The sequence below is a fragment of the Aureobasidium namibiae genome (genome assembly GCF_000721765.1).
Source record: "Aureobasidium namibiae CBS 147.97 unplaced genomic scaffold scaffold_7, whole genome shotgun sequence".
NCBI classification, from domain to species: domain Eukaryota; kingdom Fungi; phylum Ascomycota; class Dothideomycetes; order Dothideales; family Saccotheciaceae; genus Aureobasidium; species Aureobasidium namibiae.
Genome location: NW_013581202.1, coordinates 192,124 through 208,842, shown reverse-complemented (window position 1 = coordinate 208,842; position 16,719 = coordinate 192,124). Strand labels below are relative to the sequence as shown.

The 16,719-nt window shown below is 51.2% G+C and overlaps 6 protein-coding genes across 6 annotated transcripts; 4 read left to right on the top strand and 2 right to left on the bottom strand.

Moving 5' to 3' along the window:
- Nucleotides 1-699: 699 nt before the first annotated feature.
- Nucleotides 700-1,320, bottom strand: M436DRAFT_44809 (uncharacterized protein; the record flags this gene model as incomplete). Its single annotated transcript, XM_013572466.1, has 1 exon — nt 700-1,320. The coding sequence occupies one exon, from the start codon at nt 1,318-1,320 to the stop codon at nt 700-702; it is 621 nt and encodes a 206-aa protein (XP_013427920.1).
- A 4,046-nt stretch (nt 1,321-5,366) lies between these two features.
- M436DRAFT_45720 (uncharacterized protein) lies at nt 5,367-7,646 on the top strand (the record flags this gene model as incomplete). The annotated part of the gene is made up of 5 exons (XM_013572628.1): nt 5,367-5,797; nt 5,849-6,098; nt 6,174-6,636; nt 6,682-6,770; nt 6,861-7,646. The coding sequence occupies 5 exons, from the start codon at nt 5,367-5,369 to the stop codon at nt 7,644-7,646; spliced, it is 2,019 nt and encodes a 672-aa protein (XP_013428082.1).
- Nucleotides 7,647-7,926: 280 nt separating this feature from the next.
- On the top strand, nt 7,927-9,670 carry M436DRAFT_72135 (uncharacterized protein; the record flags this gene model as incomplete). The annotated part of the gene is made up of 7 exons (XM_013572727.1): nt 7,927-8,256; nt 8,308-8,626; nt 8,676-8,975; nt 9,025-9,094; nt 9,144-9,251; nt 9,307-9,394; nt 9,446-9,670. 7 exons carry the CDS (start codon nt 7,927-7,929, stop codon nt 9,668-9,670), a joined length of 1,440 nt encoding a protein of 479 aa, XP_013428181.1.
- A 349-nt stretch (nt 9,671-10,019) lies between these two features.
- Nucleotides 10,020-10,955, top strand: M436DRAFT_63093 (uncharacterized protein; the record flags this gene model as incomplete). The annotated part of the gene is made up of 1 exon (XM_013572648.1): nt 10,020-10,955. The coding sequence occupies one exon, from the start codon at nt 10,020-10,022 to the stop codon at nt 10,953-10,955; it is 936 nt and encodes a 311-aa protein (XP_013428102.1).
- A 339-nt stretch (nt 10,956-11,294) lies between these two features.
- M436DRAFT_45212 (uracil permease) lies at nt 11,295-13,029 on the bottom strand (the record flags this gene model as incomplete). The annotated part of the gene is made up of 2 exons (XM_013572533.1): nt 11,295-12,184; nt 12,243-13,029. The coding sequence occupies 2 exons, from the start codon at nt 13,027-13,029 to the stop codon at nt 11,295-11,297; spliced, it is 1,677 nt and encodes a 558-aa protein (XP_013427987.1).
- Nucleotides 13,030-14,056: 1,027 nt separating this feature from the next.
- On the top strand, nt 14,057-16,190 carry M436DRAFT_45268 (uncharacterized protein; the record flags this gene model as incomplete). Its single annotated transcript, XM_013572549.1, has 4 exons — nt 14,057-14,127; nt 14,185-14,307; nt 14,359-14,630; nt 14,683-16,190. 4 exons carry the CDS (start codon nt 14,057-14,059, stop codon nt 16,188-16,190), a joined length of 1,974 nt encoding a protein of 657 aa, XP_013428003.1.
- Nucleotides 16,191-16,719: the final 529 nt, after the last annotated feature.

Below are 16,719 nucleotides of genomic sequence, written 5' to 3'. Positions count from 1 at the left end.
CCTTTTCTTGAGCTGTAGTTATATTTGAAGAGTTTGAGAAGCTGAGCACATACGGCCACAGTCAGCTGAAAACTGGGCATCCCGTCCGCTCTGCCATACATAAGCAGTTGAACGGCAGATTAGTACTACGGTGGGTGACCACGTGGGAATCCCTGCTACTGTATGTTTTGCATTTTTCTTGCTCGTGGTCAGGACTATCTGCTCTCTCTCCATGTGCTAAGGTCTGTAGCGCATATAGCTATAATCTGGTCGTTCTCCATGAGGAATGGTAGGTGTTGTTTACCATGCATATTTCCCTTGGTAGCTTTAGTTTTGCATACCTTATTCGATTCAAGCCATTGCTCGACAAAACGAGATACAATAACAAGGCAAGCAAGAGTGAGCATATTTCAAATGTCGAACATGAATTGAATTCTTTTCCGGTCATGCCTCAAAAGTCTCATGACCACTATACACACATTACATAAGGTTACAAAAAAGGGGGTATCGAGCTTCCAGAAGGACAAACAGAAGAAGGGATGAGAAGAAGTGAAGTAAAAGGTAGAGTAGAAGAAGAGAAGAGACGAGCCAAAAAGTTTTCGCAATGATGTGAGAGGGAGAGTCTCGAACTCCATCCCGCTGTCAGACTAAGCATGACAGAAAAAGGAACGTACAATGATTTTGGTATGCATGGAAAATGGATAGTCACTGAATGTGCGATCAGACCTCTTCAGTGAACCTGCTCCCTCTGCTTCCGTCGAAGCTTGACATCGTGGCAGGAGTGACGCTTCTGCGGGCCATACCATGCGAGTTCATGAGAGGAGCATTTTGTCCAGCTTCAGGTGTCAGCCTGTATCCCTGGATGGGAAAGGTTGGACTGGTAGGCGAGGTATTTTCGGACAATGCACTGGTCGGACTCATGGCATAAGGAGGATGAACTCTTGCTTGCCGGGCTGGTCCAGGCATAATGGTTTCGTTGGTGCCGATTTCATTGTCGGGATCTTCGAAAGGCGAGCCGCCTGCGCCATAGTAAGTGCTATCGCGATACACCGAAGTAGTGCTCATGTTACGATCGCTGTCAAAAGCAGACGGCATGAGCATGGGTCGAGGAGCAGAAGTCATGCCGGCTGAGAAAGCACTAGGCAGTTTGCGACCGCTGATGCGTTGGAAGCCTCGTTCTCCAGTAGTCTCTTCGACGGCTCGGGATTTTCTATTTTTGAAAACCCCTCCCAGAAGTGGCGCTAACACGGGAGCTGTTCGGCCGCCGCGCTCGGACATGCCTCCAGCGCCACCACTTCCGATAGCAGCTTCGGCTCCAGTCAACGAATTCATGCTGGCCATGCGCTTTCGGTACCAGCGCAGGAAGATCATGGCGGTCAAAACCAAAACAGCAAGTCCAGCAACGCCGCCCACAATGCCGCCTGCGAGCACAGAAGGAGGCGGGGTATCATCGCTGTTGTTGTTCGAGGATGCGGAGCTGGTCGCTGAGCTGGGAGCGGTGGCTGTTGCGGAACCGCCAATAACGCTAGCATCAGAACTCTGAGCGGCACTGGAAGAGGGGAAAGAACTATCGCCCGAGGACGATGCGACAGCGGATGTAGATAAGGCTTCTGAGGAGATGCGTGATGCGGCACTGCTTAGAGCGCTACTAGCCGACTGTAAAGCCACTGATGCAGAGCTTTGAAGAACGACCGCCTGGGAGGAGTATGAGCTCCTGGCTGATCCGGTAGCAGTCGATGCAGCAGCGTTGAGTGAGCTAAGTCGAGAGCTAATGTCAGCGTTCTGAGACGAGAGGGCGACAGAGGCAGAGGAAACATCTGAGCTGTCACTCAAAGTAGCATAGCCCGAGGCAGAAGATGTGATTGGTTTGAAAGAACCATACGAAGTAGTTGTTTGACCATTGGAAAGAGTGGTAGCGAAAGCTTGCGCAACAAGAGCCACGGTGGAAAGAGAACCGTCAGACAGTGTTTCAACAGTGGAAGAAGACGCAGTAAAGAAGCCCAATACAGCGGCCAGAGGAGTGGAGCTAGTCGTTGCAGATCGATTGGCAGATGAAATGGTGACGCTATTGCGTTGAAAGGTAGTAAATGAGGTGTAAGTCGTGGAAGGACTGGAGATGATCGTTGCAGATGTCGTCAAGTTCCTAGCAAAAGATGGTGACAAGATGCTTGATTGAGAGACAGTAGCAGAACTTGATCCAGAAAAAACGACACCACCAGAAGCACCGGCTTGCGATGAGCTTGAGCGAGTGATGGTCGAGTTCGATCCGGTAGGGAATATGGTGCTAACAAGCGGAACGCCAGATGAAGTGTAGGAGATGATGGATGGACCAGCAGAACCATCCGTCGAGCCTGTTGAGATAGCGACGGCGCTACTCGGCAAGCTCGTTGTGGCAGTGACAGTGCCGCCTGTCGGATTGAGCGACGCAGTAAGAGAACCGCTGACTGAAACAAGTGATCCAAGCACTGGGTCAACAGTGGCAACCATTGACTGGTTGGCGGAGGCTGAGCTGACCATGAAGCTTGACTCATATGCTGAGAGTGAGGCTAGGTTTGAAGTGATAGCAGATTCAGGTACAGCTGTTGTGAGCAAACCAGAAGAGGTCAGGGTTGAATTTCCATCGTCGGATGTAGTGGTGGTCTGTGGCAGGATGTCGGCGGAGGTAGCCAAAGAGGCAGGCGCGGTTCCAGCCACGCCAGGCAAGGTTATACCAGAAGCAATGCTGGTAGGGATGGCTGAAGCGACCGTGTTGAGCACAGAAGCATACGAAGCCAAGGATGATGGCTCAGGAAAGCTCTGGTCCACGGAGGTTTCAGGAGTTGTCGTTGCGCCAGTCCCGATCGCGCCTGATAGAGATAATTCCAATGATTCAGTTATCGCAGCAGCCGAGGTGATGATGTTTGCGGCAGACGAATCGAGCGAAGTTGAAGTGGGTGTCGAATCGGCAGTTGATTGTATGCCAGTCGATACAGCTGTGTCTGGGGATGTGTTTGTGGGTAGAGCCGAATCTGCGGTGCCGGGCCCAGAATAGCCAGCTAGAGGGAGTACTGCGATAGATGATGTGGTAGTAGATGGTGCGTCTGTCGATATGACGGCCAAGGATGTGTCGGAAATTGTCGAGGTAGGTGTTGTATCTGTGGCTGTCGAAGTCGGTGAAGAGCCAGTTGCTGGGATGGCCGATGAAGGATCCAAAGCTGTCGAGGTGGGCGCAGCTTCTGTTGTTGACAGAGCGTCGGTTGTTGTTACGTCCAAGGATGAGCCTGTGTCGGTCGAAGAAGGACTGGCGACTGCAATTGACGGCGAGATACCTGCGAGGGTCGAAGAGTAGGCGGACAAGGACGACAAGGTTTCCAGGACAGAGGTCAAGGGAAGATCGGTGACAGAGTCGAGAGAAGTCGCAGGAAGCGAGGATTCGGCGTCAGTTGTCAAAGTGGACGAAGACAGCGAAGACGTTGTGGATTCGACAGTGCCGTTGAGAAGAGGCGTTTGGCGTTTGTGCAGCCGTTGGTGCAGCTCTTCGGCGCGCTGGACACCACTCCGGCCAGGACTATGGTTCCTTATGTGTACATGGACTTCCTCTACTCGTTTGACAGAGCGGACATCTTGCAAGCCGTGTGAAAAGGCAGTCGGAGGCGGGGCGGCTTCAGTGGCAGCCGACGTGGTCAATTTGCGCCGTTTGAAGAGGCGCTCCATGCTTTCGGGCGGTTATCGATATAGGAAATGAGTGCAGTGAATGCGCTTGACAGGAACGACAGTGGTAGGGTCCGGTCCAGACTGGACTCTACGAGTACGAGATGGCTACTATCAAAGAGCCGGATTGGGTAATTTGAGGTCGATTGTGTCTTGTGGTCGAGAACAAAACCAAACAAGCGGACAGGCTTTCGAGATAAACAGTCGTCTGCTTGTCGAGGGCTGGGAAAACGAATGGACGCTGGTAATCAAACCAGCAAACCGCCTCTGTGGAGCCATGTCAGTACGCGTTTGTTGGTGAACGCCAGCGAACAGCAGAAACAGTCGAGGGCAGCGTCTTACAGTGTGAACGTGATGCTTGGCACAAGCTCAAAAGACCATCAGGCAAGAGTCTGTACGCTTTGTGCTTGGAGAAAAGCAGAAGACAGACAGCGCGGGCGCAAGTCGGCTTCTTTTGATGATATTCTTTGGCGTCGTCTACAAGTATTGGAATTTACTGCCTATGTAACGACGACTAGAGAGACCTCGCCGCTTGAGCGGGATCAGTCACCAGCCAGCAGTCGGGTCGTCGAGAAATGACAGCAAAGGTGCACGAAAAGATGAGAGGAAAAGTCCAGGGTGGTGAGAGCGCGGTTGGGTGGTAGGGCAAAGACGTGGTGAACAGAAAAAACAACAGCAACGACGTCGACGTCTGACTTGAAAGTCTCCGACGACAGACGGCAAGCAGAGCGAAGAAGCGGCAGAAAGCAGAAGGAAGCCTGTGCTTCAAGCTTGCACGACTCTCACCAAGACCCTCTGGCTTTCAAACGGTCCCGCCGCCGCCGCCGCCAAACATGGTCCACTTCTGCTATTCCAGCCCAAATCTCCGCTGCCCAGGACATGGCTTGCGACATGGGTTCGTTTGCTAGGGTTGCGCAAGCCAGCGAGATTGCGGACATGCTCCATCGTCCAATCCTCCATTCGATTTGCTCAAGAGGCCATGTCGTCTCCCGCGGCTATCTCGTTTCCTTTGTGGCTCGCGTACGCATGCTCAGTGCTCATGGCTCGATCGTCTCTGCTCCCATGATCCATCACTATCCCTGCAGGTACTGCCGCAAGTCGTGGCTATTTTGCCCTTGGTTCTGCTCCACTTGCATCTTTTTCTGTGGCCTAGTCAACATGCGAGTCGCCGTCTGACGTCGAAACCCCGCCCAGATGCTGCAACAAAGGCCCTGCGCGCTGCAGCTGTAAGGGAGATGTGGTTGTTCTCGTTTCAAGTTTCCACTACTTGAACACGCAAGGGACCTTTGCTTATTATGGCATCATCGCGTGCGCACAATGGCGCCCTCGCGCGACGGTTGCTTCTAAGTTCTGCAGCGAATCCTGCCACTCGGAACTTGTGCTACGTCTCGTATCCTCACATTCAAAAATCGATATCACGACGGCTGGGCACTCGATATAGGAAATTGCCGAAGAACTCTAAGGGCCTATCTATCTGATTCTAATTCCGGAAAATAGTTCCGTTGAACCTGAAAAAAGTACGCTAGAGATTCAAGCTCCCGCTTTACCCGACGTCACAACCATCCTCACCGCCCGTGATCACTGATGCCATCTCCAAACAACACCTCCTGAGCCGCAACTACCCCGTGACTACACCAAAAGACTAGGCGCATGTTTGACATCAGAGTCTGCTAGCTTCTAGAACAGCTTCACTCGGCATGTCAAAAGAAAGCAGCCATCAGAGGACTGGTGGACCTCCACCATTACCTCCCAGGCAGCCATCTGGCGCAGACCTTCTTTTAGCAGAAGACTATGAGCACGACGACTTGCCCCCGCCTTCCTACGAGTCTGTCGCGGCCGAGTCGTTTGGGAATAGTTATCCCTCGCTTTCTCACAATGACCCAAGGTCGAGGTCAACACAATCATTGCTTCCTTCACCATCGGATGAACAAGGTGACAGGAGAAAGTTGCTCTTGGTCTTCATCCATGGATTCATGGGAAACGAAACCAGTTTTCAAAGCTTCCCTGCTCACGTACATAGTCTTGTAGCTGCTCTACTCTCAGAAACGCATACCGTCCACACAAAGATCTATCCAAGGTACAGATCGAAAAAGAAGATTGACTTTGCACGAGATGACTTCAGTCGCTGGTAAGACATAAAACAATGTTCCCAGTCTGGACACAGTTGACTCCTTCTCAGGCTGCGTCCACACGAAGGGCCAACCACAGATGTGATCCTACTGGGTCACAGTATGGGTGGCTTGCTTTGCGCCGAAGTAGCCTTGATTCCATCCCTCGCCGATGGATCACTACGCCACCGTCTGATCGGCACGGTCAACTTCGACGTACCATTCTTGGGTATGCATCCCAGAGTCGTCAAGGTTGGTTTGGCCAGCATCTTCAGCCCTGCCCCTGCCAAATCGCCTCCCAATGGTGACGAAACGCCATCTGTTTCAAGCATGCAAACTTGTGGAGATTATTTCAACGACAGACCATCCGCGAGCACTTCCACGGCCAGCATCAAGAGTCCCCAGAGTATGTTTTCACCTTCTCAACTCGACCCAAACTACAATCCAGCCTTCAAGAACGATGTACATCTTCCAGCTAGGAAAGGCTGGGAAGGAGCTTGGTACTTCCTCAACAAGCACTCTGGTGATCTGAGAACGGCTACCAAGCAACTGGTCAAGTCCCATCTAGAATTCGGAGGTGCCATGGCGGATTACAGCGGCCTCAAGATGCGCTATACTCGAATCAGAGGGCTAGAAGAGCAAAGCGAGAGAACCAGAAAAGCAGTGATAGGTAGTTCTGTCGCTCCACCAAGAGTGCGGTTTGTCAACTACTACACATCCAGCACAGGTCGGCCCAAGAAACCAAAAACGCCAACATCACCCGAACCATCCATGGAGACTCCCGCATTGACAATTTCCAATTCTGAAGCAGATCACAAAACGACTGATGAGCACGATGAGAAATCTTCCGAAGAGTTCAGTCCAAGAGATGACCAGATATCGGAGACCGATGACGACATCAAAGAATTTGAAGCAGCAAGAAGCCACGAACGGATATCAATGGACAACCTAGAGCCTGCTCCCATGTTCGACATTGGCGGTGACTCTTCGGACGTTGAATCTTGGGTCGACGCAACAGAGAACATGGAGATTGCACAGTCTACGTCACATTCAACTGGCGACACAATGAATGGTACCCTAAAGCTCGAACAGCTTCTAGAAATCGACACAGCCTCGCCAAACGAATCGCTTGAAGTTCTTGGACCTGCCCTCCAGAAGTTGCCGCCTATACCCGATCCTCCTGCAAAACCAGAAAAGCCACCATTCTACGCAGACAAGGAGTCTAGGAAGTTGGCCGAGAAAGAGTATGACAGAGTGTTGAAATCGTACTCCCGGGCAGTCAAGGATCGCGAAAAGGCACTGCGAGACCGTGAAAAGTTGGAGAAGAAGCGTGAGCGACAAGCAATCAAGGAGGGAAAGAAGGCCGAGAAAGAGGTCGCCAAGGGTGACAAGAACAAGGAGAAAGATCGCAAGAAGACCATCGAGAGGAAAGAGTCAGACCACGAGAATGTGCTAGCAGCTGAGCAAAAGGATGCGCACAAGGAGTGGAGAGCTGCTCTGAATCAGTCTTGGAACGATGAAGACTCCACGATCGAGCCGCTTTCGAAGCATCATTCTTCCATGCAGTCACAGTCTACTGTACTATCGACCCAAGAAACGAGAACTCCCGGTGAAGAGCAGAAACCTTTCAAGGATCGCACATTCTGTACTCTTCCACCCAAGGACGGCTCCGGTATCAGAGATCCCACTTGGGTTCGTGTGCTGATGAAAGACGTCGATCTTGTCGAAGCGCACTGTGGCCTTTTCTTTCCAGATCCAAATGACGACAGATATGAGAAACTGATCGGTGATGTGGGCGAGAGAGTCTGTCAATGGGTTGGAGAGGCAGAGAGTGAGAGGGTCGCCCGGGAGTTTGAAGCACAAGGCTAAGTAAAACCTCAATCTAACGTTGCGACTGACACTTTTCGAAGATCTGTGGTGCGCGTAGAGTCTCTCATCTTTTCGTTGAGCCTTAGCAACTTCCTCATTCAAACCGTCAGCGCGACTGCCGTTCCGACAACACAGATTAGATCGTGCCTTCTTGATTTATCGCGTCATGCGCTACCCCCTTTCTCCCAGGCAGACGCGCTCTGCGCTGGGCCATTCCAGCTCTGAGACTGACACACTTCTGCTAAAAATCGTCCGTCGGCCGCGCAGAAAGCTAGCAAGCATGATGAAGCAAAACACCTCCATTCAGTCCTTCTTTCCACCACAAACTTCGCCGACCAAGGCTCTACCTCGAACATCTTCACCAACACCAGGTGATGGCTTCAACTCCGACGAGCTCGACACATCCTTGATTCTCGCACCAAGGGATGACTGGATTCCACCCGCTGTCTATGACGAGTATGAGATTGATTCGCTCGTTGCAGGACCAGGACGAATCAAGATTATCGGCCGCATTGTCAACATGTTCGGAATTTCACCCAAGGCAAAACTACCGACTGGAGCCAAAGGAGCGATTCATCTCGTGATCAAAGACAACACAGATGCTGTTACCGTAAGTGACTGCTCACTGTTTTTGCGAGCGCATATACTAAACCGACTGAAGATCAGGCTATCGTACACGCTGATCTCGTACGGACTACAGCTTGGGCAACTTGTTGCAGTCTGGGCCGCCTACATCACAAACGGAGACCGTGGTATCTTCCCATGCGCTGTTGCACCACTCTATATCAGAATCTTCCCAGAAAAGGACAAGAGCTGCCATATCCGCTGGCTCGATGGCCCGGGGACCGCTCGAGTGTGCCGGAAGCCATTGAAATATGATTCTACTCTCATGTCCTTGAAAGATTTTGCTCAAGGTGGCTTCGAGGTTCCTGATGCCAAGATCCTTGTCATTGTGAAGAGCATCAGTACTCGCAAGAAGGGTTAGGGTGCTATACAACATGAAGTCAACACCGAGCTGACAGATCACAGTCACGAGAAAAGATGGAACCACAGCAGAACTCGTAAAAGTCGGCGTGATGGACGATACAAGCGAAGCGATACTGTCGTTGTGGGGTGTCACTTCGACAAGCCCGATGGGTTGGCAGCCATCGCAGACCGCGCTGCTGATCACAAGTCCTAGCCTGAATGTTTCGCATCAAAACTGGCTAGCGCTGACATCAAACACCTTCGTCGACGTGGATCCCATTATTCCGGAGGCAGAAAGGCTTCGAGCATTCGCTGGACAGATGATCAGGAGACAGCACATTAATCCGATGTTTCCCGACGAAGGTGAGCATTTGTCTGTGTGTGTATATGACCTTGTCTCACCACGTGGTAGAGTACAAGTCTTGGAGTATGACCAAGCCGGATGAGCATATTCTGTATTCGCTTGCGGATGTTGATGACTAGTATGTCGAGAGCTACCCGCCTCGATGCAGTTCTGACTAACGTCTACAGCGCTCGTGAAACACCGGAAGAAGAATTCGAGGGCTATCTGAGTATGATCATCATGGAACTCAACATATCCACTCTTAGACAACAGAATATGCTCATGTGCAACGAATGGTCTGTCTTGGATGGTCTGTCTATTGAACCACTCTTGGGCTAACAAGCTGGATAGCTGTGGCATTCCGCTGTACGCGAACATGACTGTGGTCAAATGCAAGCAATGTGATGAGCAGGTACCGTTGAGAATCAACCCACGAGTGGTGAGTCAAGCTTTGAATGATGGGGCTTGACAACATTGCTGACATGATCAGATCGGTAGATTGGTGGACGAAAGCGGATGCATTACGAGTGGCAAGCTTGTACTGTCAGACCATGCATGGACACAGCTTCTAGGAAGAAGTAGTGAAGAGTTGGTCCAAAACAGTGCAAGTACACTGAAGAGTGTAGAGCACCGAATGCTTCATGTGCGAATCACGCTGCGATTCTGGTGGAGTGCACGCGTAGGCAAGCTGGTCATTGCCGAAGTACTCGAGTGATGGAGGCTTCGAGAGCGTTGGGACGGAGAGCGGTTGCTTGTTCTACGAGACGAGCTTGTGCAGCTACTTGCTGGAGAGACAAGGCATTGAGAGGTCTGATTTGCTTGGAGGAACATATGACGGAGATCATTGAGATTGCTAGAGATAGTGGGGGATGACAAGACAACGAACACCGGCAAATCGGCTTGACATATCATAGATTGAACGAAGATTGTGTTGACTTGAGAATGTAGAAGCACAGTCATATCGTTTCCAACAAGTTGTCAAAAAAGGCCATGTCAAAAGAGATGTGGGGTAACCCTGCTCCGCTCCGATAAGATAAGGAAGTTTGAGATGAGGTCGTTCCCGAATGTGCCAAAGGTCAAACAAGTCCACCGACCACATGAACATGACGAACGCAAGCAACAGCAGCAGCCGCGACTGGCGAGACATGTTCGTCGTCCCACCAGTAGTCAAACAAGTCTTTGCCAAATTCCCTCTGTCGACCTACACAGCCAATGCGCTACCGACGCGCTCGCCAACACACAGAGACCAGCACACTCTCTACACATGGACGACAACACGACAAGAAGCACACAGCAACAGCGCAAACACTCCCTCCTTCAACCCCACATGTCTGAAATGGCAAACCTACCTCTTGTTCAACGACATTGCTTTCCGCGCCCTCCCCTCCAATAACCACGCTTCGCCCTCTGGCTCTCTGCCTTTTCTGCTACCAGCAAACTCGACTGCTCCAATCGCATCTGCCAAACTTGAGACCTGGACTGCTGCAAACAGCACGAGTACAACGTCTGCCTCTGGATCCGGTACAACACAATCATCTGCTGCTAGGCAAGAAGTGTACATTTCGCTGCTCGACCACGCGGTGAGAAGAGCATGGCTATACCTCCTCTACCTCTGCCCGGACAACTTCTCCCACGTCGTTGAGAGACTCTACGTCACTTCCTCATCCTCGAACACATTTGTTGCCATGGCCATCTCCTACCAATTAAAAGATGCGGCTACGCAAGAGTTGGTAAAGGTTACACCGGTCGTCAAAGCTGAGGATATTTTGACGGAAGCCGTTGATGCATTTGCAGCACTGGAGACGTTGCTGGGTGAGGAAGTTTGGTTCTTTGGGGCTAAAGGGCCGGGATTGTTTGATGCGGGTGTGTTTGCTTATACGCATTTGTTGTTGGATGAGAGCATGGGGTGGAGGTTCAATCCGCTGGCTGAGAAATTGGCTGGCTTTCACAATCTGGTCGGTCATCGCAATCGCATTCTGGAAAGGTACTATCGCCAGTGAGTCTGTGAGACCAGGTACCTTCTCTTCTCGGACTGCTTGCTCGCGGTCTTGTACATACACTTTTTCGTCTATATCCGATCTTCACCTCTCTATACCCACTTCACATACTTGCATCAGGATACAAAATCAAGGCACCGGGTGTCCAACAGACACTCTTCAATACACATATACTCCAATCACTGGTCACATATCGGTGCAAAAGACTTGAAACGAAAAACTGTCTTCCGAACAAGGGCTCTTATATTCTCCAACCCTGATATAATCTACCGACAAAAATCATTACTTCAACACATCTAAATCATAACTTCATCACTCGACATCCCAACTTTTGTAGAACGCTCAGTACTGCACGACCTTGGTGTCAGGCTTCTTCCCATCCTCGGCCATATCACCTATAGCTTCCTCATCATACTGTCCATCGTATGCCAAGCTGTTGGGCTCACCATCATCATCAACCTCAAGCCACGTCTCGCTAGTCGCAGGGATAGGCGACACCTTGCACAAACACCAATACGTGATGGCTGCAATGAAGAAGCCGCAGAAGTAGTTGAGGTCGTAGATGTATGTTGCGCCCTTGGGGACCTTCTGACCCACTGCACCGGCAAAGCCAACGACATTGATGAGGATGCCGGCGATGTAGGAGGCATAGGCTCTCCAGTGCACACCGTAAGTAAAGTAGTATGGTCCAGTCTTGTCTGCCGAGTACAAGTTCCTGACTTGCAGGTATCCCTTGCGGACGAGGTAGTAATCGCAGACCATGACGCCGGCAATCGACGACAGGAACACGCTGTAGGCAGAGAGGTATGTGGTGAAGTTGTTGCTCGAGCTCATCAGGTTCCAAGGGCACATGCAGAGACCTACGATCGCGCAGATGTAACTGCCGCGTCTGATGGACAAGAAGCGAGGGAACAGAGCCGTCATGTCTGTACCGGCAGAGACGGAGTTGGCAGCGATGTTTGTACCGAGTTGAGCGAGAGAGAAGGCGGCAGCGATGACGAAGACACCGAAGCGTGTGGCTCCGCTGACGTTGGCATCGTTGAGGAAGTTTTCGAGGAGTGTCAAGGGCGACCAGACGGGTGAACCGTAGATGACGGCAGAAGAAGAGGAGACGATGATACCGATGAACGAGGTTACGGCGAAACCGACGGGGATGGTGATGAGTTGAGAAAGCATGGCGCTCTCGGGGCGCTTGGCGAATCTGCTGAAGTCTGGGTTGTTCATGATCAAGGCTGTGGACTCATGGTCAGTAACGTGTTCCTCCAAAGCTGGGATTTGATATGGACTCACCAGCAAAGTTGGCGATGGCGCTCATGATACCCTTGACGATAGTCCATGCGAGCTCACCACCCTCGAGCTTAGCAGGCTGACGAACGATAGGGCCCAGACCGTGTGCTCTCACAATAGCCCAGATGAAGAAGGCAATGCCAGCAGCAGGTGCAACGATCGACTTGACTGTGAAAAGATGGCGGATCTTGTGGACGGGGAACCACAGTGCAGGCAGAGAGCATAGCCAGAAGAGGAAGAAGCTGACGAAATCACGAGTGTTGGTGCCAGAAGACTCGGGCAACGAGTTCTTGGGTCCACCGAGCTGGTACTTGTCCCAGCTAGGCCAGATACTGCGGATCATGAGGTAGACACAAGTGCCTCCAATCCAGCTTTGTACGCCATACCAAACACAAGCCATGGCTGCGCGGTTGAAGACTGGCCATAGACCTCCCCAGATACCGAAACTGGATCGAGAGACGACTGGGAAAGAGATGTGGTATTTTGCTCCGATACGGCCAGTGAGAACGACGAAAACGGCGGCGATAGAGTATCCGATCCAAACACAGATCCATGACTGCCACCATGAGAGACCGTCTTGGACGCTGGCGCTTGAGATCATCCATGTGTTGATGTTGAAAGAGTCGGCCATCCAGAAGGCGACGAAGTGCCATGCACCCCATTGTCTACGTTCGGGTTCGACAGGTTTCAGGTCTTCGTTGCTGAGCATGAGTTGGACATCGGTGAGGCCAGGTTCGTGACGGACCTCAAGTGCCTTCAAGGCACGAGAGACCTTGGAGTCCTTTTCCATTGTGAATTATCGGATTGAGAGGGACAGGTGGAACAAAAAAGGGTATAGTCGTCGTTTGAGGTATGCACGCAAGACACTCTTTGTCGTTGACCCAATGTATGGTTGTCGTGATGAATTACTGAATGTCAATGATATCCATTTTGAAATTGTGCGGATCAGACGTCTCTTATGTATGTCAACTCATCCTGAACGTCCCGAGACTGAAGCAGTCTTATCTCTGCGACTACAGCCATGATGTGCCGTTGATGTTGGCGATATCTACCATGCGAGAAGCAAAAACGTGTGGTTGCTCGATCACATCGAGTAAGAAGGGTGGATAAGCTCGACGTTGCTGCATAACGTGTACAATATATGCACAATTGCTCGATACGATCGAGTAACACGCTCGGATAGAGGCGCCGGTCTCGCCCCAGGAGACCTATTCGATTGGTCGGGTACATGATTCAACCCATATCCGGTAAGGCGCCGCGCTTTCTGCGCACGAATCGGCATCAAGCATGCCACCGTCGGCACCACTTACTATTGCTAGCCAGGCATCTTGTGCGTCTCTCTCTATGCTCTAAACCACAGCCGAGGAGACGATAAGGCAGATCCTTCGCAGCTTCTTCTAGAGACCTATCCAGATCCTGATAGATTGGTTCCATGGCTGAACCAGAAGAAAAATTTCTGCATGGCCTGCATGAGATGGCCAGATTGATGGCCAGATTGAAGAGCGGCTTGCGTCGGCCGACGGTCAGGTCCGACCATCAAAACATCTCCATGGAGAATTGACGATCGTATCTCGAACTTGTTTGAGTTACGACCCTCAGACTCAGCTTTACGAGACATTTGCCGGACATGTCGTCGCTTCTGATACTTTCTTCGCGTGATGCTCAAATCCGGACAGCATGGCTGAACTCGGCAACGTGACTGCGATACCGGGTGGGGAGGCTGGTCGGAGGCCGTGCCTGCTGCTTCTAACCGGCTTCCCAAGCCGAACAGCATTTCGCACCTACTGCGCGTGTCACGAATCGAAGCCTCGGTGACGATGGAGTCTCTCCGTTCCTCTATCGAAGGCTCGCAACCGCCGAGCAAACGCCAGAAGAGAAAGACAGTTGCGTGCGCATAACTCCAGACATGGCAGACCTTGGACATGAGCTGACCATGATGCCATAGATGTCGTCGTTGCCATGACCAAAAGACAAAATGTGATGGCGAAAAGCCTTGTAAGAATTGCTTGCAAGCAGACAAGGCTTGCGAATATCCAATGCGGGATAGAAAAGTCACTGTGAACGAGAGGTGAGTTGGTGATGGAGAAGGAGCGAAGCACGCGACCCTGATGCAATCCAGTTACATACAGCAACTACTCGACGAAAACGAGCGTCTGAAGAGAAGCGTCAACGACGATACTAGTCATGAGGATGTTACCGAGATCACAAATGCGGACGATGAGAGGCGAGGAGATAACCCTCTGATCGAAAAAGAGGCTTGGTTCATGCCTTATGACCCCAGTCCTATCTACATTGGCGAAGCTGCTTGCACAGGCTTCTCAACACGAGTCCGACAGCTGCTCGTGAGTGTTGAAGCTGAAAATCACATCCCGAGAACTTCTTTCATCAAAGGTAAGTCCAGATATCGCTATAGTTCTTGGTACGATATCTGACGTGTGATCAGATAATCAATTGGATGCCGCTCTGAACACGACCGCGCAATGGCCAAGCAGACCCCAAGCTTTCCTCTTGGTCAACACTGCTCTCAGCACAATTGGCAAGTGCTATCATCTGTCTCCCGCCTCTGCAGTACGCAACACTCTCGACCGTGCTTACCAAGACTTGCGATCTCTCGATCAGCTGGCAATATGTAAGCTGTTTGTCCTATTCGCATTAGGAGAGGCGTACTCGATGAGATCGCCGCTTGACAATACTGGTGTGCTACCCGGACTGCACTACTTTGCGAGAGCCAAGACCATCCTTCGAGTTGTTCCGGAACGCCCAAAGATTGACCACATCGAAATTCTCGTCATGTTTGCTTTGTACAATTCTGTCATGAACAGACGACACAGCGCTTTCCGATACATCGGTTCGGCCATCAGACTAGCTTTAACGATAGGAATGTACCAAAACATGGCAGAGCGACAGTTGCCGGATAAAGCTGCTAGACAACGCAGAGTCCGTCTGTGGTGGACAATGTATGTTCTGGACCGGATGATGAGCTCCAAAGTTGGGTATCCAACCCTTCTCAAGGATGAGGACGTTGAGGTAGACCTTCCAAGCGATGATGGTCTGACTGAAGCACAAAAGGATGACTTTATCGATGCCGACTATCTCGTTGCTAGTATCAGTCTAGCTCGTATCGCCGGCGGTATCATCAGCAGCCTGTACAGCCGGAGAAAACAGCCTGACTCTTTTTCGCAACGAGTACAAGCCGTCTTCCGCAAGCTTCGAGATTGGGTTGAGGCTTTGCCTCCAAGTATGCAACTACGACAAGAAGATGCTTCGAGTCAGGTTGCACGCCACATTGTGATGCTGCATCTGTCTTTCAACCAATGTGTCGTATTGGCAACGCGACCCATACTGCTTCACGTGTTCAGAATCTCGAATAAGATTGGAGGCGCTACAGAAGAGATCTCACAAGCTACCCTGGCGTTGGCAGCAACCTGTACCCATTCAGCAGGTCACAGCTATCGTTTGTTGATGCGGAGTTGGTTGAATGGCTCCTTCTTCACGCTTGACTATCTCAGTGTCCAATATCTTTTCGCTTCGGCCACGATTCTGGCATTATCGAGTCTTTCTGGCGACAGTCACGCGAAGTCACACCAGAATGATCTGGAGTCAGCTACCCATCTTCTGCGTCAGCTGAGTATGCTAGGCAATTTGGCCGCGTCGGAGTTCTGTGGTCATCTGGATGCGGTACTTCGATCCATCGTCACGTTCAAAGCCTCAAGAGGTGAATCTAGTGAAGCATCGACCATGGTTCAGGCTAGTCCTGCGGCTGGTCGTCCAGATACCGTTACCACCGAGATGGCATTGTTTGGTCCTTTGGTCGGAGACTTCTTGACGCAGACGGAGAATGAGCTCGGGGTACCTCTGCTTCTTGACGACAGCGCCCTGGATTGGAGCGCATGGGCTGGCGTTCTAGCCGATCAGGAGCCCACACCTGGGCATATCAACATTGGACTTTGAGAAGTCCTAGTGTCGTACTCGACCTCTTATTCACAGCGACATATAGCAATATCATGAGCTATCAAAATGCACAGTCGCTACTGGAATTCACTTGTGTCCAAGAGGATCTGTGAAGATATACTCTCTCAGCGGACATGGCCTCGTACTCGAAGACATGGTGCATTTCTATAGCTACCGGACTGGTAGTCTTGTACAGAGGAAGGAAGCTGAACAACCTGTGTCTGGTTCACCTTCCTCGTCCTTCCATGGGAGCAACACAAGGGAAGCATTTCGGGTTGTAGGAAGCACAGTCTTATTCAGATGGGAGAATAGCCCACAGAAAGCTGTGTAAACATGACTTCTCAGCGGGCGTGACTTCGCCTCCAAAGACATTATGCATTCTCATAGCTACAGCGTGACAGTCGTGAGCATGTGGAGGAAGTTGAACGATTCGCTGATTCTCCAATTGACACATGGTACAATCAGTGCTGTAAAAATGCGCAGTCTTGTATAGAAGACCGAGTAGTCCATGGAAGGCTATATGATTATC